Raw genomic sequence first — 26,191 nt, 5'->3', positions numbered from 1 at the left:
AAATATCTTCTGGATCAATCTTATAAAAACCCTTCAGTAATTTGAATGTCTCAATCATATCACTCCTCCTTCGCCTATCGTCCAATTTCTGCAACCCAAAAATCTTCAACCTATTCTCATAAGGTTCATTCCACAGACCTGCTATCATCGTGTCCTCGGCAAATACACCTTGCAACTTTTTAGAATTTTAATTTCATAATTAAATTAAATTATTATTTAATTACTAGTTTCATTGACCATTTTCATGTACTTCCTTAGATTAAAAAACAAATAGAGAAAAAAGTTATTCACAGAGAGATTTCTGAATTAATAACTGTTATTATTCAAATTAAACTTTAACTAAATGTTGAAAATTGTAATGAGATTTCAGATGTGTGGCTAACTGAAGCAATGTGCTGTATAACTTCACTCATAGCAAAATTTATTAATATGTAGGTTTGATTTCAGTAAACTAATAAGATGAAACTTATCTTGATTGCAACAATTTTACCAGGGATCTTCCTGCAACAATGCCTAGTGCATTCTGTTCCGTTATTAAGTTTGTGGTGGATAAGAGAGTGCAATAGGTTTGTTTTTAGTAAGGTAAATGAACAGGGTGATTGATACTTCAGATATGAGAAGTAATTACATGAAACAGTTAATAGGAATGACTGATTTAGTTGAACATAAGATAAATGTAAGAATGGATATTACTATTATTATGATTCAGGACTACATGGAATCACAAGACTCATTGTGGGAGCCACATCCTAGAGAACGCAAAAGTTATCACGCATTTCTAAGTAGTTCATCCTAAGGAGTTCCTTCGATATGTAGCCAGCAAAAGAAAGAATAATTATGGAAGGATGACATTGATTGGAGAAAATGGTATAAAGACAGCTGATGCAGAATGTGTGGTGGAGATGCTTAATGAGCAGTTCATAAAGATCTTTCAATCTTGTGAATATGACTTCATGGAGGAATTGAGAGCAGTTGATGATGGGGAGGAGAGACTGACTGTAGGTGAGCAAGAGGTGTATATGGAGTTGAGTAAACTAGATGTAAATAAGACTGTGGGACTTGATAATATATCACCGCGTATTCTGAAGGAAAGTGCCAGAGAGTTGACACCTGCCTTGACATATTTTTTTAATACGAGTCTTGCACTTCGTCAAGTTCCTAAGGAGTGGAAGGAGGGCAAGATTGTACCACTTCATAAAGGAGGCGATCGAACTCAAGCATCAAACTATAGGCCTATTTGTGTGTCGGGTGGTGTTGTGGTTAAGTTGTTGGAGAAGCTTGTGAGAACTAGGATCCAGAATTGGGTTATTAACAATGGTATTATCTTTGATGGACAGCATGGATTTGCTAAAGGGAGGTCATGTTTTAGTAATCTACTTACTTATTACAATAAAGTGACCGCTTCCTTGGACAGAGGAAAAGGATATACAGTAATATACTTGGATTTCCCAATGGCATTTGATAGAATAACTCATGATAAGTTGACAGTCAAACTAGAGCAGATGGGGTTGGATATTAGATTGGTGCATGGGATTGGAGACTGGCTATCTGATAGGTATCAACAAGTTGTGTATGGGGGAGCAATATCCAGGAAAAGGAAAGTCACTAGTGGAGTGCCTCAGGGGTCTGTTTTAGGTCCATTGCTGTTTAACTTGTATATTATTGATATAGGTGAAGATTTGGATGGAGATATTCAGTTGTTTGCAGATGATGCAAAGTTGGGACGAACCATGAAGTGTAGTGAAGATGTTGTGGCCTTGCAAGAAGACTTGAATAAATTGAGTGATTGGGCAAGCAAATGGGGATGTGAGTTCAATGTTGCAAAATGTAAAGTTTTAAAATTTTGAAAACAAAGATGGGATGCAGAATTTATGCTTGGTGAGAATATATTGTTGGAGGTAGAGGAAATAAGAGATCTGGGGGTGATAGTGGATAAGGATCTAAAATTTAGGGGACACATCGCCAAAATTGTGAAGACAACACAAAGGCTTCTGGGAATGATGCAGAGGATACTGACGTGTAGAAGTAGGGAGATTCTTGTTCCATTGTATAAGGCTTTGATTAGGCCACACATGGACTATTGTGCCCAGATTTGGTCACCGGGTTTTCAGAAGGATGAAGAGATGTTGGAAAGGGTCCAAAGGAGACTGACTAAGGTAGTTTCTGACCTCTGGAATGTCGAGTATGAGGAAAGATTGAGAAGATGTAATTTGCAGAGTCTGTTGGACAGGAGGAAGAGAGGAGATACGATAGAGACCAACAAGTTGGTAAGGGGTTGTTATAGGATTAATGCTGGAGAAGTTTTACAGAGAATAGTGGGAGATCAGGGGAGAACCAGAGGTCATCCCTGGAAACTGTATAAAGAGGATGTGTGTAGGGGAGTGAAAGGCAGGTTTTTTTTGTGCAGAGTTGTGAATGATTGGAATGCCTTGCCTGAGAATGTGGTGTCTGCAAAGAGTTTGAATGTGTTTAAAACATGGTATGATGAGCTGTGTGTGTGATAAAAGGACCTTCCAGATGAGTCTTTGACTCCATGAGGTTTTGGGGTGGTAATAATAATAATAATAATTCCTTGAAGTAGGTGGCAAGATATTCTGGAGACTGTTGATGATGCTCAGAAATTGAGGAAACAATACTGTAAAAGGAATTAGAGACAATAAAGGTGACATGAAGACTGGAGAAAAAGATATCCTTGATGTTTGGAGTAATTACTTCAAAAAATTGTTAATGAAATGATGAGTGACATCACAGTGCTAAAAAATACTGACCAGACATGCAATCAAGAATGCATATCCATACTTGAAGTAGAAAAAGCCATCAAAAGCCTGAAATGTTGAAAGGCAGCTGGAGTAGATGATATTCAAACAGAAATGTTCAAGTATAGAGGTATAAAAGTCTTACATTGGCTGCAGTGCATAGTTCAGAAGGCCTGGACAGAGGGATGAATTCCAGATGATTGGAGTAGAGCTCTCATAGTACCCATATATATAAAAAGGAAACTAAAAAAACTGAATGCGAGAATTACAGAGGTATTTCTCTGCTGAGTGTTCCTGGTAAGATTTATGCAAGTATACTTGAGACGAGGTTGAGAAGGATTGTGGAAGGGAAGCTTCGTGAACAAGCTGGATTCAGGACAAATAGAGGCTGTCAGGATTGGATTTTCACTTTACAACAAATAATTGAAAAATCGCCAGAATATTACACAGATCTGAATTTACGTTTTGTAGATCTGGAAAATTCATATGACAAAGTTCCAAGAGAGAGAGAGAGAAGCTGTTCAAAACACTGCTGTTGTAAGGTGCTAATGGGGCATAATATCAAGTAATACTTAGTGTTTATTTGAGTTGTAAGTCAGCTGTCAGAATTGAAGTACAGGAAATGGTTTAATGTTAAATCTGGTGTCAGACAAGGATGTACATTATCCTCTCTGTTATTCATTATCTATACTGATCACGTTATGAGAGAAAGTGGTATTAAACCTGATATCAGAATTGGATATGTGAATCTCAGCTCTTTGCGTTATGCCGATGATGTTATTCTTCTAAATGATTCACTTGATTCAAGGTGATTCACATGTAAGAGGTGTAATAGATGAGAGTTCGATAAAATCATACATGCCGGGTGCGAAAATTAAGGATGTAAGTGAGGCTATTAGAGTGCAAAAGTAGAGGATGAAAGAAGTGGTGGGTATGAATGATTTGTAAGGAGATAAATTTGCTATGAGAGAAGACTTGAAGAAATTACTAGAGGTAGTAAAAGAAAAGAGTGAGAGAGTTGAGATAGTGAGTCTGTTTCCACGGTATGACAGAGACGAGTTGAGAAGAAGAGCCATAATTGCAAATGACTTTATGCGAGGTTATGTATGAGGAGTGGCGTGGAGTTTATGGACGTGTGGAGTGAATTTGATGGGCGAAAGGACTTATATAATATGGATGGATTGCATCTGAATGGATTTGGTGTGCGGAGACTGGAACAAGTGTTGCTGAATGAAGTGAAAGTGGATGTGCAGAATCAGGGAAACTAGAGCTGTTAGGGGGGGGGGGAGTGTATATGCAGACATCAGTGAGGCAGTTGAGTGGAAGAATGTGAATAATATGCCTGAGCTAGTGCGAAGGACAAGAAATCAGAATGGGATAATTAGTATAGGTCATCAAGATAGGAGTGGGACTAACAGGCTTCTGCACTTCCTTCTTGTTCCCAATACACTAATGTATTGGGAACAAGAAGGAAGAATTTTTGGCCTTGGCTGGCTCTTCCTGGCCACAGGTTATTGGCATTAGTTAGACATGGCTGACAGAAGATGATATAACTAGTGGGATAGAATGTGAAGGGTATAGTGTGTTCAGGAGGGACAGAGAGAAAAAAAATGAGGGAAGGAGTGTTATTGATGATAACAACTGGTATTCTATGTCTGTAAATTGCAGTTGTTCTGAAGGGCCAATTTGTCTGTATGCGGGATGAAAAAACTTGAATTTCTGGGAATAAAAAACCTGCTACCTCCGTATGAGATCGGCTAACTCACCTTCGATTGAAAATCGTCCAGATAAAGATTCCTCCCATCATGACGAGAATCGAAGTTAGGCCTATTCCAATCGAAGGGCGCAATGTACTGTCATTCTTCCAATTGCGCTATGGAGGTGCTAAAGGTTAAACAATATAGGTCCCAGTACTGAGCCCTGTGGGACCCCACTTGTAACCTCCTGCCTCCTTGAAACTGCGTTGACCAACTTGACATCCAAACCGATGTGTTGCAACTTAAATATCAGCATATCATGTGGCATCCTGTCAAATGCCTTTGCTAAATCCAAGAAAATGGCAGTATATGGCTTTCCATCATCTACTGCTCTTGTAACTTTATTATAAAAGGCTAGCATATTACTAAAACAAGAGCGCCCCTTCACAAATCCATGTTGACTCTCACAGATAACATTACCATCATCTTCCCAATGCTGTATACAGTCCCTAACTAATTTCTACAAGATCTTACTAACTACTGATGGCACAGAAACTGGTCTATAATTAAACATTTCCAGTCTGCTACTACCCTTATGCAATGGCACTATCTTACCTTCCTTCCATTCCCTGGGCACCTTTCCCATAGCCAGACTTTCAATGAAAAGTCCCAGTCAAAGGAGCTGTCACTTCTTTAGCACATTCTCTCAAAACTCGTGGTGAAATACCATCCAGTCCCACAGTTTTACTGACATCCAGAATACTCAGTATTTGGAACAAGCTCTCCTCCTGCACCTCGAACCTGCTGTCTAGTATTGAAACCTATTTCTCCAGGATGAAATACTCCAATAAAGTGCTCATTGAACAACTCCACTATATCCTCTGCATCCGTCACTTTTTTCCCATTTTTATCCCACAATGTCATTCTTCCACAATCATTTCTCCTCTTACTGGCCATATAGCTAATAAATTCCCTATGATTTTCTTTGGATCTTAGGACCAATCTCTTCTTATATTACAGTTTTCCCTTCCTTACCATACTAGTCACTCTCATGGCCTATGTCTTATATATATTCTTCACACATCTGCTCTTCACCTGTCTCCTTATATCTCTTCCACAGCTCTTTTTCACATGCAATTCCTGTTTAATATTGTTTATCATCCACTTTACTCCAAATTGTGTCCTCTTCTTCACTCATGGTATACAACTTACCATTGCTGCTAACAAATATTCTTTCATAATTTCCCATGCACTAATGATATCCCGGCCTTCCAGTTCCTCCCTCCATGAAACTTCCCGAAGTTGACGTCTAAGACTATTATAATCACCTGCATTATAATTCCACATAAGTTCCCGTCTCTTTGATACTCCTGCATGTCTATTCATTTTCCAAGTCAAAACCACATGGTCACTCTCTCCAACTGGTGGGACAGATGTCATCTCAGTTATTATCAACTCTTCTGATGCTATAACCAAATCCATAACCCTTGAAGCTCTATTACATGGTGCCTAAGACATTTGTCCCTCAAGAATTCTAGAAATTCCATTCCCTTATTGCTACATGCATCTTCCTCTCCCTAATTTATACTGCTGTAGTGAATATCTCCCATAACAATCATTCTTCTTGCACACTTGCCAAGCTCAACTGTCTAAACATCTACTGGACCCCACTCTCTCTGCTCCTTGGTTTGTAACAACATCCCACTAAATATCCTGTCTTGCCCACCTCTACCTCACATCATATTCTTTCAAAATCATTAGTGGCATGCCTTCCAAAGTCTCCACTCTTAGAGGACATAAGTTGTCACTTATCAAAATCAGTACTGCACCACCACCACATTCTTATCCTGTTGAATAATTTCTGTACCCCACTACACACTACATGTATTCCTATTAGTATACTTCCTGACATCACTCTATCCCTGGTTCCAGTGCTCCTTCACATTCCTGTCATTCCCTCTCTCCTCTTCTATCATTCCCATAAATCTATCTCATTCCCTCTCTTCCACTGTTCCTGTTCTCTCCTCTTCTATCATTCCCATAAATCTATCTCATTCCCTCTCTTCCACTGTTCCTGTTCTCTCCTCTTCTATCATTCCCATATAGAACTATTTTTTTTACATAATTTGAAGCCTCTAAATAAGCTGGGTAGTAGTCTCATACCAGATAATGAAATTCATCTCTCAATTAAAGTCACAAACGCCATGCCTAGAGTGGAATTCAAACCTGCAACTTTTGGTTTGAGAGTAGGTACATTAACTACTCACCCAACCAGGGCAAAAAGAAGCTATATGTGCTAACAATCTTTAAAATCAAAATACTCAACAAATGCCATTGAACTTAGCAACCTTATTTTTATCTGATATTCTTTGCTTTAGCATAAAAACATAATCCATGTGAACACCTATACTTCACTTTTGTCAATACTCCCTCTCTTGCCTCTCCAGTCTATAACAATCTTGTTAGCCTTTGCTCCTATCACTGTACTTCAATATCCTTCCTAGATGTGACTAATCCCACTTTGTTTGTTATAATGCTACTTACACTATTTTCATTCATTCTGGTTACTCCCTTTCTCTCCACACTCTGAACACTCCTATATCACTGCTCATTCTTGTATTCTTTCTATTCTATACAGTGCCATAATCTTTCTCATCCTTGCATTCATCTTCCTAAAATTTTCTCTCATGTTTCTCTCTCTCTCTCTCTCTCTATCTCACACACACACACACACACACACACACACACACACACACACACACACACACACACACACACACACACACACACACACACACACACACACACACACACACACACACACACACACACAATCAGTGATGAAGGGGATGAATGATCAGTGAGGCATATCTAGGAAGGGGTGGATATACAGGGATGGGAAGCAAAGGTTAACAAGATCATCACAGACTGGTCAGGCAACACGAGGATGTCATGACAAAGTATGGGCCTTTACATAGATTGTTATGTTTGTATGTTAAAGAGCAATAATATCAGATATAAATGAGAATGCTAAGTAAATGACATTTGTTGAGTCCTTTGCATGAAGACTTAGCATATAGATAGCCTATGTGTGGTCAACATACCCACTCTCCAACCAAAAGGCTGCAGGTTCAGATCCCACTTGGGAATGAATGTTTGTGATTGTCTTCAATTGGGATATGAATTTCATTGTTTCACACATGCAAAATGGACTGAAAAGATAGAAGATGGTATACATGAAAGAAACAGAAATATACATGAAAGAAACAGAAATGAAATGAAAGCTACTGAGGGAGTGAAAGAATGCAAGAAAATAAAAGTGAAAGTTAGTGATAGGGGAGTGAAAGAAACTGAATAAGGAAATAAAAGTAAGGTGCAGCAGTATGAGAGGAAGCAAGATTGTGGTAATGACAGAGAATGAAATTATTGGAATGCAAGATTTTATGAAACAGTTATTGAAAATGAAATAAGGAATATGTGAAGTGATGTTAGACATCTAGTGGAAACTAATGAAAGTGTGCAAGAGAACAGAATGAAAGAAAAAAAGAGTAAAAGAGGTGACAAGTGATTCCAGGATAGCAGTATATGCAAATTCCATAGTTAGATGACTAGTTACCGAGAGTCCATAAGGTCTGCTATCCAGGAGGGAGAATGAGTAGGATAATTAAGGTGTTAGACATGAGGAAGAAATGAGCAAGAGAGTTAGTCGTGAATGTAGGGGCGAATGATCTAAGTGGACATAAGGAGGATATGCAGACAAATATCAGGAGACTGTTGAGAAGAGTAAAAGATAACAGATAACTAACCCAGCCAATGTGGAGGAGTCAAGAAAGGACACCATCAAAACCTTGCTGGTCCCAAGCCCAGAGAAATGGGGAGGGTTAGTGAGGGGTCAACCACCCCTCCTGTAAAAAAAGCCTCTGGTTACAAAACAAGTACCACAGAAGTCTCGGATGTCTTTGCGACAATGATTATTAATCGTTTTGGGACCTGGAATATACTTAGTTTGATGAAAGAAGGTGCTCTTTTTAATGTGACGAATGTCTTACTACAATATAAAATTGGATTTTGTGCTGTACAAGAAGCACGTTGGCCAGGCCATGGCTCGACCCGTAATCTGGGTACACGCTATTCTACAGTGGTGACGACAGAGGACAAAAAGTCCTCGGAACTGTGTTTTTAGTTAGTGATAACTTTTTGTGTAATATTTTAGATTTTAAACCAGTGAATAATCGGCTGTGCACTATTAGAGTTAAGGGACACTTTCAAAATGTGTCTATTGTGAACTATTATGCGCCTACAGAAGAGCGCTCAGAGGAAGCCAAAGATTGTTTCTACGAAGTGCTTGAGTGCACTTGTGTTAACCTACTGTCTTATGACTTCAAGCTAGTGGTGGGAGATTTCAATGCAAAGCTGAGGAGAGAGTGTGTGTGTGTGGTGCCCTTTCGTGGGAAGTGAGAGTCTACACGAGGAGTGCAACGATAATGGGACCTCAGCCACGGGATGCTTTGTAAAGAGCACTATGTTTGCACACAAAGACGTCCACAAGCAGACCTGGAGATTGCCGGATGGTAGAACAGCTAACCAAATAGACCATGTACTAGTGTATTGGCGTCACCACAGCTCCATCTCGGATGTGAGGAGTTTTAGAGGAGCAGACGGAGATAGCAACCACTATCTGGTAGCCTACAATTTCAGGCACAGAATTGCGGTCCAGAAGCCTTTGCGTCCTACCACACGACTTGTATGGGATCTGGACAAGTTGAAAACAGTGGAAGGCAGGTGGGCTTTCCAGTTAGAAAGCCCACCTTTTGATGTGGGACACCATCAAAAATATGGTTGCATCTGCTGCCTCGAGAACTGTGGGAAAGAGAAAGAGAAGAAGAAAGGCATGGTTTAATAGACAGTGTGAAGAAGCAGTAGTGAAACGAAGGGAAGCACTATTGAACTATTTATTGGACAGTAGGGAGAAGGCCACATATGAGAGGGTGAGAAGAGTGGCGAATATATGTTTATGTAGGGAAAAGCGGAAATATCTTAATGAGAAGGTGGCCAACATAGAAAGTAATAGGGTGGCGAATAATGGGCAAGAAATGTATCGGATGATAAAGTCATGCGAGGTGCCCAGACACAATCGGCAACCATAAGAGATGAGAGTGGAAATCTTCTAACAAACTCAAAAGATGCTCTCGCTCAGTGGCGTAGATATTTTGAGAACTTGCTGAACGTCAATACTGGAGAATCATACTCCTTATCAAACTGCTGAACCATATATTGAAGAGCCGATGTTTAGTGAGATTACTTGTGCTGTCTGCATGCTGAAAAATAATAAGGCTCCAGGAGAGTGGACTGCATTCCGGCGGAGCTTCTGAAGAATGCTGGGGATGTCCTGCTGAGCAGCTGCACCAGCTCACCTTGCTGCTATGCAGGAAAAACGTCTGCCGGACAAGTGGAAGGAGGCGCTGATCACCCCTGTATATAAGAAAGGAGATAGGTCTCAATGCACAACTATAAGGGCATCTCACTGCTGACGAATGGCTACAAGGTGCTGTCTAACATCATGCTAATGCACCGGGTTTTAGGAGGAACCATTCTACAATAGACCAACTCTTCACGCTGCGACAAGTTTTTGAAAAGTGCTGGGAATATAACCGGGAAGTCCATAATATTTTCATAGACTTTTCTAAAGCCTATGACTCAATTATATGCCCAAAAATGTGGCAGGTGTTAGAAGAGCTGGGAATTCCCCGAAAACTCTGAAAAATAGTGCAGGTGTGTGTAGCTGGTTCGAGACCAAGAGTGCAAGCAGAAGGTGACTTGTCGGACCTGTTTCAAGTACAGACTGGTGTAAAGCAAGGTGATGGGCTTTCTCCAATTCTGTTCAATCTAGTGCTGGAAAAAGTAATTAGAAACATACAGCAAATGGCGGGTGGAGTCGATATGGGGGTGCAGGTTAGGACTCTTGGCTACGCAGACGACCTGAATGTCATGTCTCACCAACGGGACGATGAACTGGTTACTGTTATTGAGGAAGCTGCAGAAGACGTAGCCCTGAAGATAAACACCGAGTAGACAAAGTACCTTTTCATCAGTTGGCATGCTGCTCAAGATCTAGAGGGAGCTGCTCAGTTTGAGAGGGTGACGGAATTCAGGTACCTGGAGTCTATTGTGACTGAAGACAACAAAGTCGAAGCTGATGTCCAGAGTCTCTGACTCCATGGAGGTCAGATGTTAATAATAATAATAATAAAATAATAAAACTTCCATCTTTAGTCTTTGCTAGAAAAAGGTTTCTGGATTATGTAAAATAAATAAATAAAAGTAAATAAAAATTATAAAAATCCATAGCCTTCCCATGTTGGAAGATACAAAAAATATGTTTGATCATATGTCATTATAGGATAAAATAGAAATAATTAGCAATATGCAGCATCTGGGGTTGATGATTGATAGAAACCTGAAATTCAGGTGATGCAAAGGTGGTGAAGGTAACACAGAGGATTGCTGTGATGAGAAGGATGCTGACCTGCAGAGATAAAAGAGTTATCATTCCATTGTATAAGACCCTGATCAGACCACACTTATTACTAGACAAATTTGAGAACTATTGTTCTCAAATTTGGATTTGAGAACAATAATCTGAGTCCTCAATATCCCAGGATTTGAAGGGAATAAATTAACTGTGGAAAGGGTACAGAGGCAAATAACAAAGATGGTTTCAGGACTGTACAATGTTAGTTATGAGGATCAGCTGAGGGAATGTGGACTGCAGAGTTTGGTAGATAGAAGAAGGAGAGGTGATATAATCGAGACTTTTAAACTGTTGAGAGGTGGTTACAGGGTTGACACTGGGGAGTTCATTTGCTTGGTTGAACAGCAGGAAGGAGTGATGACAAGGGGGCCATCCCTGGAAGTTACAAAAGGAAGCTGTGAGCAAGAGGGTGAGGAGTGGTTTCTTTGCATGCAGGGTTGAACCTTGGAATGCATTGCCTGATAGAGTTGTGAGAGCAAGAATGGTCAATGAGTTCAAGTAGTGGTATTATATACTTTGTGTTTCCTAGGAGGGACCTCTTGCGATGAGTCTTTTGACTCCATGGAGGCCTGAATAATATTAATAATAATCATCATCATCAAATTCCTGCCATGTACCCTCAAGCGGGTGTACAGGATATGATAGTACTACATGAAAAATTTACATCATTACTAACTTCCTATCTAGAATTTTCCTCCAAATCAGTATGTTACTTGTCAAGACCCCAACATTATCAGATCTCGTATTTCTATCGTCTAAGGCACATTGTACCGTATCAATCCATCTATATCTTGTTCTTCCTCTGGGTCGTTTTCCTGCCAACCTTGCAGAGAACACTTGTTTTGCTAATTTTTCCTCACCCATTCTGTTTAAGTGACCATACCACCTGAGAATAGCTCTGCTGATGCATTCCTGGATGCTGAAAGTAAATTAGCTGTATACACTCTCTTGTATACAGCTAATTTAGTATTTTGACTAATTTCTCTCTTATTCCATATGAATTTATTCAGTTGACTTCCTACCATACCAGCTTTGTTGATTCTGTTGTCTATTTCCATATGTAATTTACCATTTCAGCTATTTAGGCACTAAAAATAGTGCCTAAATAGCTGAAATGTTTTACTTGTTCCATTCTTGGTTTTACTTGGTTCTCCATTCACAATGCAGTTGACATTTTCAACGATTCTGCCTATTTTCATTGTCTTTGTCTTTTTATTGCTGACCTTCATACCATATCTATTACAACAGTTATTCAATTTAGTCAGGGAATTTTGCAGACTTGTAGCAGATTTATTTAGAAGTATAACATCGTCTGCATAAAGCAAAGAGCTGACATTAACATCTCAAATTTTGATATCAGGTATAATCCCACTTTCCTTCATAATTATCAGATCTTATATTTCATCCTCAGACGTCCTCTAACTGAAAGTGAAACCCTCATCCTGTCAAAAGGACATGATTTTTCTATTGTTCCTAATAAGATACCATATCTAGATTTCCTAGTTAACATTGAACGGAATCTCAATCATCTAACCAGTGATAAAGCTAATGCTCTTCACCTAGAAGTCGCTTATTCTCTACTTAAGGCCAAACTTCCTCCTTTCAACATATCTCCTTCTGAAATGAAATCTTTACAGTCCTTGAGAAAAAATAATCACCTCATTATCACCAAAGCTGACAAGGGAAAAGCAACAGTAGTTATGGACTCAGCAAATTACAGAAGAAAACTTTCTCTTTTGCTTTGAGATCGCTCCACATATCAAGAAATTAATTATAATCCAACCAACAGACAACTAAAGAAATTAAATTCTCTCTTAGATGAAGTCATCAGTTTAGATAAAGACACAACTGAAAGACTTAAAACTCATTTTGCAAGACCTCTTAGATTTTACGGTCTTGAAGTCATCAGTTTAGATAAAGACACAACTGAAAGAGTTAAAACTCATTTTGCAAGACCTCCTAGATTTTACGGTCTTCCAAAAATACATAAGATTGACTATCCTCTTCGTCCAATAGTAGATTGTATTGTTTCTCCTACTTACCGTATAGCCAAATATCTAGCTAAATTATTGAAATCTTACATTGGCAACTCTAATTCTTTTTTAAAAAATTCCTCAGATTTCTTAGAAAAATTAAAAAATGTCTCATTACAACCTACAGATCTTATGGTTAGCTTTGATATAGAATCTTTATATACCAATACCTCTCAAGGAAATTTTAAAATTACTTGCTGATATCTTTCCTGAAGACATTATAAAACCATTTGATTTCATAATGCAGATGATGTGAAGCTAGGAAGGATTATTAGTAATAGTGCAGATGTGGTAGCCCTGCAAAAGGATTTGAATAACCTAGATAGATGAGCAAATGAATGGGGATATCAGTTTAATGCAGCAAAGTGTAAGGTCTTGAGGTTTGGGAAACATCGATGGGATGCAGCATACTCTATGGGAGGAGTTATGCTGGAGGAAGTAGAGGAGACAAGAAATCTGGGGTTGATGGTTGATAGAAACCTGAAGTTTAGGGGACATATTGCAAAGGTGGTGAAGGTAACACAGAGGATTGCTGCAATTATGAGAAGGACACTGACCTGCAGAGATAAGAGGGTTATCATTCCATTGTATAAGTCTCTGATCAGACCACACTTGGACTATTGTTCTCAGATTTGGTCTTGAGGATTTGAAAGGGATAAATTAACTGTGGAAAGGATACAAAGACGGATGACAAAGATGGTTTCAGGACTGTACAAGGATAGTTATGAAGATCGGCTGAGAGAATGTGGACTGCAGAGTTTGGTGGATAGTAGAAGGAGAGGTGATATGATTGAGACTTTTAAACTGTTGAGAGGTGGTTACAGGGTTGACACAGGGGAGTTCTTTCGCTTGGTTGAACAGTGGGAAGGAGTGATGACAAGAGGCCATCCCTGGAAGTTACGAAAGGAAACTGTGAGCAAGAGGGTGAGGAGTATTTTCTTTGTGTGGAAAGTGATTGAACCATGGAATGCATTGCCTGATGGAGTGGTGAGAGCGAGAACGGTCAATGAGTTTAAGGAGTGGTATGATAGACTTTGTGTTTCTTAGGGGGGGATCTCCCCTCGATGAGTCTTGACAGACTTTATGTTCTTAAGAAGGACTTCCCATGATGAGTCTTTCGACTCCATGGAGGCCTGAAAATAATAATAATAGTAATAATAATAATAATAATAATACATTCTGGATATTTCGTATGTCAAAATAAATTTTATAGCCAAGTAAAAGAAACGGTTATGGGAAGTCCTCTTTCTCCTGCTTTTGCCAACTTTTATTTAGAACATTCAGTAAAAGTCCTCTTCTCATCTATTTTCCCTCAACCATCCTTTTGGGTAAGATATATAGATGACATCTTTACTATTTGGCCACACAGCAAAAACTCTTTACCTTCTTTTTTAAACAGTATGAATTCATTGCATCATCGTATGAAGTTTACTATATAAATAGAAGAAAACAACTAGTTATTTTTTGTAGACGTTCTCCTCATCTGGTCACCTTCAAATACTCTTACAACTACAGTATACAGGAAACCAACATTCACAGGTCGTTATATTCTTAAAGAATCAGCCCAGCATCCATGTCAAAAAACAGGAATTATAAAGTGCCTCATCAGAAGAGCCGAAACTAATTGTTCTACTTTTGATTATCTACAGAAAGAACTTTCTACTATCCAACAACACATGAAACTCAATGGCTTTTCTGAAAAAAGTACTCAACATCTTCTCAATTCTTATAATCCTCCACAAAACAACAAAGTTTCAATACGTCGAGAGCCTATTCCTTATATCTCTGGTATTTCAGAACCTATCGCAAGAATTTTAAAGAAATATGATTTAACAGCTACGTATCCACCTATTAACAAATTGTCTACTCATTTTCCTTCTCCTAAAGAAAAACGCTCAACTTTATCTCTTTCTGGAGTTTATCAAATTCCGTGCAACTGTGATCTCTCTTATTTTGGACAGACTGGACGTTCTATTGAAAACCAAGAATATCAATCATCCATTCTAAACAAGAAACCTGAAAAGTCTGGATTGGCTCAACACAGGACTGAAACTGACCACAGCAACTTTTGGTCCAGGACTCGCCTCTTGCATAGATCCCGTTATAGATTTGAACGTTTGTTCAAGGAAAGCATGGAGGCCTTGCTCCATCGTCCCAACCTTAATTGTAATGACTGTATATCTATATCAAAAATCTGGGAAAGTCTAATCAAGATTACTCATTAATTTTTTTTTTTTTCGATCATGTCTTTACTTCAAAATATTCCGTTTCATACTTAGTGATATAACATCATGCAGCATGTTCTATTTATAATGATACATTGTTAGTATTCCAGCTTGTATTTTTTAAAACTGTTCTTGTAATACCACTGAGGATGGTCTGCTATTTTCAGACCAAAATATTTGGTTAATTAAATATCTTTCTTGTGTTTACGTGCATATATCATTCATATAGATAATGAATAACAGAGGGGATAATGTGCATCCTTGTCTCACACCAGATTTAACATTAAACCATCTTCCTGTACTTCCTTAAATCCTCACTGCTGATTTACAATTCAAATAAAGACTAAGTATTACTTGATATAATGCCACATTGATACCATTTAACTGTAGCATATTGAATAGCTTCTCTCTTGGCACCTTGTCATATGCCTTTTCCAGATCGACAAAACTTAAATACATATCTTTGTTATATTCCCATGATTTCTTGACTATTTGTCGTAAAGCGAAGATCTGATCCTGACAGCCTCTATTTGACCTGAATCCAGCTTGTTCTTCACCAAGCTTTTCTTCCACAATTCTTCTCAACTGTTTCTCAAGTATTCAAGCCTTTGATGGCTTCAAGTATTATTATTATTATTATTATTACCTCCCAGATGAATCTTTGACTCCTATTGAGTCAAAGACTCATCTGAGAGGTCCTTTTATCACACACACAGCTCATCATACCGTGTATTAAACACATTAAAACTCTTTGCAGACACCACATTCTCAGGCAAGGCATTCCAATCATTCACAACTCTGCACGAAAAAAACCTGCCTTTCACTCCCCTACACACATCCTCTTTATTCAGTTTCCAGGGATGACCTCTGGTTCTCCCCTGATCTCCCACTATTCTCTCTAAAACTTCTCCAGCATTAATCCTATAACAACCCCTTACCAACTTGTTGGTGTCTATCGTATCTCCTCTCTTCCTCCTGTCCAACAGACTCTGCAAATTACATCTTCTCAATCTTTCCTCATACTCGACATTCCAGAGGTCAGAAACTACCTTAGCCAGTCTCCTTTGGACCCTTTCCAACATCTCTTCATCCTTCTGAAAACCCAGTGACCAAATCTGGGTACAATAGTCCATGTGTGGCCTAATCAAAGCCTTATACAATGGAACAAGAATCTCCCTACTTCTAAACGTCAGTGTCCTCTGCATCATTCCCAGAAGCCTTTGTGTTGTCTTCACAATTTTGGCGATGTGTCCCCTAAATTTTAGATCCTTATCCACTATCACCCCCAGATCTCTTATTTCCTCCACCTCCAACAATATATTCTCACCAAGCATAAATTCTGCATCCCATCTTTGTTTTCCAAATTTTAAAACCTTACATTTTGCAAAATTGAACTCACATCCCCATTTCCGTGCCCAATTACTCAATCTATTCAAGTCTTCCTGTAAGGTCACAACATCTTCACTACACTTCATGATTCGTCCCATGAAGTGTAGTGAATCATCTGCAAACAACTGAATATCTCCATGCTATATCTTCACCTATATCATTAATATACAAGTTAAACAGCAATGGACCTAAAACAGACCCCTGAGGCACTCCACTAGTGACTTTCCTTTTCCTGGATATTGCTCCCCCATACACAACTTGTTGATACTTATCAGATAGCCAGTCTCCAATCCAATGCACCAATCTAATATCCAACCCCGTCTGCCCTAGGTTTGACTGTCAACCTATCATGAGTTATTCTATCAAAAGCCTTTGGGAAATCCAAGTATATTACTGTGTATCCTTTTCCTCTGTACAAGGAAGCAGTCACTTTATTGTAATAAGTAAGTAGATTACTAAAACATGACCTCCCTTTAGCAAATCCATGCTGTCCATCAAAGATTATGCCATTGTTATCAACCCAACTCTGGATCCTAGTTCTCACAAGCTTCTCCAACAACTTAACCACAACACGTGACACACAGATAGGCCTATAGTTTGATGCTTGAGTTCGATCACCTCCTTTATGAAGTGGCACAATCTTGCCCTCCTTCCACTCCTTAGGAACTTAACTGAGTGCAAGACTCATATTAAAAAAATATGTCAAGGCAGATGTCAACTCCCTGGCACATTCTTTCAGAATACGTGACAATATATTATCAAGTCCCACAGCCTTATTAACATCTAGTTTACTCTATTCCCCATACACCTCTTGCTGACCTATAGTCAGTCTCTCCTCCCCATCATCAACTGCTCTCAGTCCCTCCATGAAGTCACATTCACAAGATTGAAAGATCTTTATGAACTTCTGATTAAGTTTCTTTACCACACATTCTGCATCAGCTGCCTTTATACCATTTTCTCCAATCAATGTCATCCTTCCATAATTATTCTTTCTTTTGCTGGCTACATATCGAAAGAACTTCTTAGGATTCTTTTTGGTTTCATTAACCAACTGCAGTTCATACCGCTCTTTAGCTACCCTCACCAACCAAGTCACCCTCCTTTCTTGGTGTTTGTAGACATCATGGAATTGGTTATTTCCACTTCTCTTATGCTGCCTCCACAATGCCCTTTTTCTCTGTATCGCATGCTTAATCTCTTTATTCATCCATCTCACACCCACCTTATTTTACCTTCTCACCCTTGGAAGATATTTAGACATTGCAGCTACTAAACAGTTTTTGAAAATCTCCCAAGCTGCATTGATCTCTTTTCCAGCTAACTCCTCATTCCACGCTACACCCGCAAGCTGTCTCCTGAGCTCTTCATAATCCCCTCCCCCCTGTAGTTCCACATATACCCTTTTCTCATGGAGGTCCTCACACTGCTGGCAACCACTCAGGTAATCACCTCATGATCACTCCCACCATCCTCTTACATCCTCTGATGAGATGACCAAATCCAAGACCTTCTATCCTTGCGTGCCCTCTGTTACATAGTGTTTGAGGTAGTTATCCCTCAAAAACTCAAGAAACTCATTTTCTTTACTTCCAGTTGCTATGTTGAAAGTTTATTTTCACTTGGTTAGACTATAATAAATTTAGTTTAATCCTTTATCCAAGGGTGAGCAAACAAAGTGTGCGCCTGAAAGTATCTTCAGGACTGGGGTAAGGTGGTACAACGACGGGAAACTCATTGCAAAGGTGGAGCAAGCTACAATCATTCCTATCTCGGTATCTCCCATAATGCAAAACACAACTCCTTGTGGATATATATAATGTTATACATTAAGGGAAGGGCCACTAACCAGACTAGTTTCGACCTTTATTGAGGTCTCTTCAGTGGGAGCCAGGCCCAGATGTGGAGATACCAGGTAGAAGCAATCTTTACTGGCAACTTTACCTATAGGAGTTTCCAAAATGTGTGCCACCTTTTTTATTAAATTACTCTTGATTTAGAGGAAGATGTTGAAAGTTTATTTTTCACGTGGTTAGACTATAATAAATTTAGTGTAATCCTTTATCCAAGTGTGAGGAAACAAAGTTTACGCCTGAAAGTATCTTCTGGGCCTGGCTCCCACTGAAGAGACCTCAATAAACATCGAAACTAATCTGGGTAGTGGCCCTTCCCTTAATGCATAACATTATACATATCCACAAGGAGATGTGTTTTGCATTATGGAAGATACTGAGATATGAGTGATGTAAGCTTGCTCCACCTTTGCAACGAATTGCCCAGTGTTGTACCACCTTATCTCAGTCCTGAACATACTTTCATGCACAAACTTTGTTTGCTCACATTTGGATAAAGGATTAATTAAATTTATTCCAGTTGCTATCTTATCATTCCAGTCTATATTGCCATAATTGAAATCACCCATAATGATCACCCTTTTCTTATTTACTTGGCTAATTTGATTGTACATTTCATTATCACCACCATTCACATTACCTGGTCTATAACAACATCCCACCAAGTATTTGATTCTATTCACCTCTATCTCACACCATACTGCCTCAAACCAATGGCGCTATTTCCCTCTTGCATCTCTACTTTATATGGGCATAACTCTTTCTCTATCATCAATAGCACTCCCCTCCCTTTTTAACCTTTCTGTCCTCACGAAACACATCATACAATTCCATTTCTATTCCTGTCAGGATGTCATCCTCTTCCAACCATGTCTCACTTATTCTGACAACCTTTGGTTGAACAGATGCAATTAGTGCAAGCATTTCATCTGCCTTGTTTCTTATACTTCTAGCATTTGTATACAAACACAACAGCTCATCTGGATCTACAGCTAGTTCCACTGATACCACTCACTCGATGTGATCTCTCCATGCTAAACTGGGGCCATTTCCCTTTCTGCTTCTTCATTTTAAAACCCTTTTCAATTCCAACTGTTTCCTCTTGATCCCTGCTCATCCCATTCCTTTCCTGCCTACACATGCTCACCTCCTCTTGGAGCATCCACCTTTCACATGCTTTGTACCCCTGTTCACCCTGAGCCTCCCTGTTTCCCTGCTCCTCTTGCACACCCATTCTCTCATTTTCAATACTCTTGCCACTCACTTCCCCATTCATAACCACCTCTTCAATCTCTCCTGTCTTACTCTCCCGCTCTTCCACATCACTTCCCACTCGATGTGATTCATTCTCTCTATTCACTTCTCTACCTTCCAGCAGCAGTCTCTCCAACCAACTCACACCATAACCACTCAAATGCAGTCCATTGCTCCCATACAGCTCACTTCGTCCCACACATTAACAAACTGTACTCCCGTCTCCCCACACATTTCAGCCAGCATATCATTCATAATCCTTGCTCTCCACCTGATTTCACCACAGTCATACCTAGGTAACACGCTTACTACCCTTCTTGTCACGCTATTCTCTTTTATCTTTCTGAGAAGCCTCCTGATATCCATTCTGACACACTCTTTGTCCTCTCTCAAATCATTTGTACCTATTAATACTATTAACTCTTTTGCTCGCTCCTGTCTCATATCCAATGCCTCAATCACTCTACTCATTTTAGTGCCTGGTAACATTCCTTGTGCATTCTAACCTCCAGCGCACCTTTAATAATGGAGTCTCCATACAATGCCACTCGCTCATCTTTCGTTAACTCTTTCATGCCATCATTATTTATTTTAATAGTTTTTACCCGAATTTTCTTAATTTCATTCTTCATCCATTTCATTTCTTGCCTCATCCAATCCAGTTCAACTTCCGAATCTCGCGACACATTCTCTCTATCATTCTATCTTTCTAACTTTCTAACTCTCAACTCCTTCTTCTCACTTTCACTCTCATTCATCCTTCTTTGTTTCTGTACTTTCAGTCCAACATGCATTGAACTTTCGCTATCATTCATTCTTTTTTCACTATCATCCATTCTTTCAATTTCTGCGTCACTCCATTTCTACTTTCATTCATTCTCTCAATTTCATTTCCTTCCACCACTTTCACCTCACTTTCGTCCCTTTTAACATCCGTTACAGTTTTCAAATCGCTCTTTTTCTTTTTTTCTGATTTTTTAACATTTTTTCGCCGCTCTTTCTCACCATCCATCTCTTTCAAACGTGCACTCATTTTCCCCACGACAATCTTGCAACTAGCACTTTCTGTTATCAATTTCATATTTGCATTCATCAATTCCTCATTCAGGTCACACTTCGCACACACACACACACACACACACGCACACCCTCCTTCCATCCGCACCAAATATCCACAAATAATTTATGTAATCGAAAGAATTAATATAACAGACCTCACATTTAGCGAAACAACTGAAATCTAAATTAAAGTCATGGAATGACAATGCTGCCGGCATTTTTTTCAGGTTACTAAGTCTAATAATAATGATTTTGTAATTAAGTTTTGGCAAAAAAAATCCCCCACACTAATAAAACCGGTAGCGCACAACGTTTACAGCCTCTCTTACTCAAACAATTACACATATATGTTTAATTATTCCTGGAAAACTTATCCCAATCAGGAGCTCTTCTTATACATTTCACTGTGCTTGAGCCTGCTGAGTGTTTTATACCTCTGAGCTACCATTGCTTGTTTCATTTAGCAATTTTTCAAAGTAATTACTCCATACTTCAAGGATATCCTTTTCTCCTGTTTTCGTGTTACCTTTATCATCTCTAATTCCTTTTGCAGCACTCTTTCCTCCATTTCTGAGCTTCATCAACACCTTCAGAATATTTTGCCACCTTCTTGATATTTATTTTCTATGTTCTTGCCAAAGTCCACAAATGACTTTTGTTTAGCTAGTTTTACACAGTGTTTAGCTTTCTTACATTTTTTTTCTGTATTCTCTAAGAGCACAAGCTGACTTATTTGACAGGAACTTTTGGTATGCGTTCTTCTTTTCCTTCACTGCCTCTTTAACTTCCTGTGACCACCAGGGAGTTCTGATTTTTTTATCCTTACAGATAACCTCACCACATGCCTCTCTGGCAGAATCAATCAATGTTTTCTTCAGAGTTTGCCACTGAATCTCCAAGGTTTGATTCCTGTTCTCAAACTCTTTCATTTTTTCTTCAATAATCTTTCTGTATTTTAGCCTACAGTTCACATCTGAGAGCTGCTCAACTTTTATTCGCTTTAAAACTTTCTTACATGTTATTCTTTTCAATATGAAATTCAATTTTATCCTGCTCAAGACTAAATAGTGATCACTTCCAATTTCAAATCCTCTGTACACTCTGCTGTCCTGCACCAGGGAGAAAACATCACTATCAACAACAACATAGTCAATGAGACTTTTTCTATTCCTTGCCTCTTCTCTTCATGTGAACTTGTGCACATTTTTATGTTTGATCATGGTGTTAGTAATAACCAGTCCATGTCCTGAGCAGAAATCCAACAGGTATTTGCCATTATTATTAGCTTTGCTCTTTTCTCCAAATTTTCCCAAAATATTTTTGTATGTTTGACAATCATTTCCTACTCTGCTATTTAGATCCTCAACAAGGACCAACTTTTCCTTTTTCATTCTGGCAGTAGTTTTCTTTAGAGCCCCAAAAATACCAAAATACAAAAATGATGGCCTGAATAATAATAATAATAATAATAATAATAATAATAATAATAATATTTCAGTTATACAACAGCTTTCTGGGTGATATTTTTTCAAATGATTTAATAAATATATATATATATATATATATATACTGTATACATAAGCATTTCTTGTACAGATATCCATATAATGTTTATTTCCTTATATAGAGTATATAAATCAAGCCAGCTCAATTTGAAACACACTGAGAAATCTCTTCTCATCTGGATACTTGAAGCAAAAGGTGTGGCTATGAAAAAGAGGCAAGTGACATAGCTAAAGCATTTTTTAATATAAATTTATTAAAAAATAAACTTTTACGTTTTTTAATTGCTCAATTTTAATCCTCAACACTAGAATGATATTGAAATATTTTTAATGTGAAAATGCAGTATTTTATTGTAACTTATTCTTTCTTACATGGTATACATATGACATTTTTTCCTTTTTCTGAATGTTCCAGTAATTCAAAATATGTAGACATCTTATTTTTTTACTAACTTAAAAGAACAAGATGTGGAATTACTGGGAAGGAGGCTATGATAAATTATAGAAACAGACTGGTGATAGTTTAATCAATTGAAGGGAAGAGAAATCAGCAGTGCCTAGGACATGGTTCAGAATCAATTATTACTTATGGCAATGCCAGAGTGTATTCCTAAGATTTGGAAGATAAACTAGGAGTGAAATGGACGAATGATTGTGCAAGAGCTGAGAAAAATGATACTATGGAGATGATATAAAGAACAGGGTACTCCATCCCCTCTTCAACATAAAGAATATAAGGTGCAGACTAGGATGGTGACAAGTGCAGTGAAGAAAGAGAAACTGCTATATCAAAGATTGGCTGAAGAAGTAAAGCAATTTCCCAGAGAATTCTACAGTTAAGTCGCTAGGTAGAAGAATATGTGAATGTGGAAAACTTACTTTACTTACTTTACTGGAGATGGAGCACAAATCGCACCACTTGCTGGAGATATGCTCAATGAGTGCTCCAGGAGTGATGATTAATAGAAAACTGAAATTCAGGGAACATATTTGCAATATGCTCCCTGAATTATAGTTTTCTATCAATCACCACTCCCAGATCACTTATCTTCCCTACTTCCTTCAGTATAGCTTCTCCAATCGAGTATTCATCCTCCCATCAATGGATCCCAAACTTCAAGACTACATTTTGCTGCATTAAACTGACCCCCATTCATTTGCCCATCTATCTAGTTTATTCAAATCCTCTTACAGGGTTGCCACATCTGCACTATTACTGATAACCCTTCCCAGCTTCACATCATCTGCAAACAACTGAATATCCCCTTACAATCCATTGACAATGTCATTGATATAAAGGTTGAACAATACAGGTCCCAGTACTGAGTCCTGTGGAACCCCACTTGTAACCGTCTGCTTCCTTGATACCGCTCTACCATACACAACTCTCTGATACGTATCAGACAGACAATCCTGAATCTGAATCCATTTGACTAACTTGATATTTAAACCCATGTGCTACAACTTAAATATAAGCTTATCATGTGGCACCCTGTCAAACACCATTGCAAAATCCAAAAAAAATTGCAGTATATGCCTTTCTCCTTCATCAACTGTTCTTTTCACTTTATTATAAAAGGCAATCATATTACTAAAGCATGAGCGCCCCTTAAGAAATCCATGTTGATTCTCACAGATAACATTACCCTCATCTGCCCAGTGCTGTATGTAGTCTCATTAACGTCTCCAAGACCTTAACAACTACTGATGACACACAAACTGGCCTATAATTAAACACTTCCAGTCTGCTACCACTCTTGTGCAGCGGCACTATCTTACCTTCTTTCCATTCATTGGGTACCTCTCCTGCAGCTAGACTTTTATTGAAGAGCCAGGTCAACTATGCTGTCAGTTCTTTAGTACATTCTCTCAAAACCCATGGTGAAATACCATCCAGTCCGACAGCTTTACTGACATCCAGAGTACTCAGTATTTGGAACACACTCTCCTCTTGCACCTCTAAACCCTAAACCTGCCCTATCCCTCTGGTATTAAAGCCTTCTCCAGGATGAAATACTCCAATAAAGTGCTCATTGAACAACTCCAGTATCTCCACTGCATCAGTCACTCTTTTTTTTTCAATTTTTATCCCACAATGTCATTCTTCCACAATCATTTCTCCTTCTACTGGTCACAAAGCTAAAAAATTCCCCAGGATTTTCTTTGGATCTTATTGCCAGTTTCTTCTCATATTCTAGTTTTGCCTTCCTCACCATATTGGTCACTCTCCTGGCCTTCCTCTTATATTCTTCATGTATCTTCCCTCCACCCCTCTCCTTATATCTCTTCCATAATCTCTTTTTCAACTGCAGTTCCTGTTTGATATTGTTTGTCATTCATTTTACACCAAACTGTGTCCACTTCTTCAATTGTGGAATATAGCTTACTATTGCTGCTAACAAATATTCCTTCACAATTTCCCATGCCCTAATGATATACTGGCCTTCCAATTCTGCCTTCCATGGAACTTCTCCTAGTCAATACTAAGACTATCATAATACACCTGCATGTCTATTTATCTTCCAAGTCAAAATCACATGGTCACTCTCTCTAACTGATGGAAGAGATGTCATCTCAGTTATTATCAACTCTTCTGATGCTATAACCCAAATCCAAAACTCTTGAACCTCTTGTTCCTTCTATTACATGTTGCCTAAGACATTTGTTCCTCAAGAATTCTAGAAATTCCATTCCCTTATTGCTACATGCATCTTCTTCTCCCCAATTTATACTGCTGTAGTTAAAATCTCCCATAACAATCATTATTCTTGCACTTGCCAAGCTGAACTATCTAAACATCTCCTGATCCCCACCCTCTGTGCTCCCTAGTTTGTAGCAACACCCCACTAAATATCCTGTCTTGGCCACTTCTACCTCACACCATATACTTTCACAACCATTAGTGTCACTGCCTTCCAAACCCACCACTCTTAGAGGACATAAGTAATCACTTATCATAATCAGTACTCAACCATGTTTTCCTTTCCTATCCTGGTGAAAAATGCTGTACCCTGCTACTTCAATTCCTGTTATTATACCATCCTCTGTCAACCACGTCTCAGAGATCCCAATAATCTTTGGACTGGCTGATGCTATCAGGGCCACCAATTCATCTCCTTTATTTTGGATACTCCTGGTATAAAGCATAAAGATGTCACTGCTTCTATATCTGTCATTATCCCCTCTTGACCCCACTGCACTCAGTATTACCTGATGTCATCCCCAATCCCTCAAACACCCAGTCCCACAAGAAGTCACCCCTGCCACCTGAGAATTCTAGTTTCCATGCATTGACACACTGACTTGTTCAGAAAACAGCAATCTCTCCAGAAGCCTTCGTCCTTCCTCATTCAAATGCAAGTGGGCTCTCACATAGAGATCCTTTCTGTCTTCAAATGCCCTTAAAGCATCCACATATTCCAATCCTCTCTTCTGACACATTCTGGTTGTTATGCTATTCAGTATTACTGCTCTTCTGCTCAGCTCATCACCATCATACCTGGGCAACACACACACACAATCTTTCCTCTCTGCATTTTCTTTTTCATAACCTCAAGCAAGAATCTCAGATCTCTTGCTGTCCAATTTAAATTGCCTCTCAAGTCAATTGTGCTCACCATCACAATCATTTCATCCATCCTTTCACCCCTCTTATTTGCCATAGGCACATTTTCTATCATCTCTCCAAGAAAACACACCTCTGGCATCCTATCTTGCACATCACAGATCATTGAGTCTCCATACATCAAACCTCTTACCACTATGTTCCTTGATTGCTCATCTGCATCCCTCACTCACCTCTCCCCTAAGCCTTTCTTTCTGTGTTCCCCTACTTACCTGCTCTCCTGGCATTACTCTGTCCCTGGTTCCAACACTCTCTCGCATTCT

The 26,191-nt window shown here is 38.8% G+C and overlaps 1 protein-coding gene across 4 annotated transcripts in view; it reads left to right on the top strand.

Moving 5' to 3' along the window:
* Window positions 1-26,191, top strand: part of LOC150103677 (ras GTPase-activating protein raskol-like) — a 770,313-nt gene that overhangs the window by 108,324 nt on the left and 635,798 nt on the right. For all 4 annotated transcript variants that reach the window (XM_090396487.1, XM_090396486.1, XM_090396489.1 and 1 more), the window contains one exon: window positions 22,426-22,518. In XM_090396487.1, the coding sequence (XP_090252613.1) occupies window positions 22,426-22,518 (93 nt within the window). The remainder of the gene's footprint in view (window positions 1-22,425; window positions 22,519-26,191) is intronic.

Source organism: Typopeltis vanoorti, chromosome 8 (assembly GCF_054136105.1).
Source record: "Typopeltis vanoorti isolate ZY-2024b chromosome 8, IOZ_Tvanoo_1.0, whole genome shotgun sequence".
Lineage (NCBI taxonomy): Eukaryota > Metazoa > Arthropoda > Arachnida > Uropygi > Thelyphonidae > Typopeltis > Typopeltis vanoorti.
This window is presented reverse-complemented; position numbering and strand designations above follow the sequence as displayed.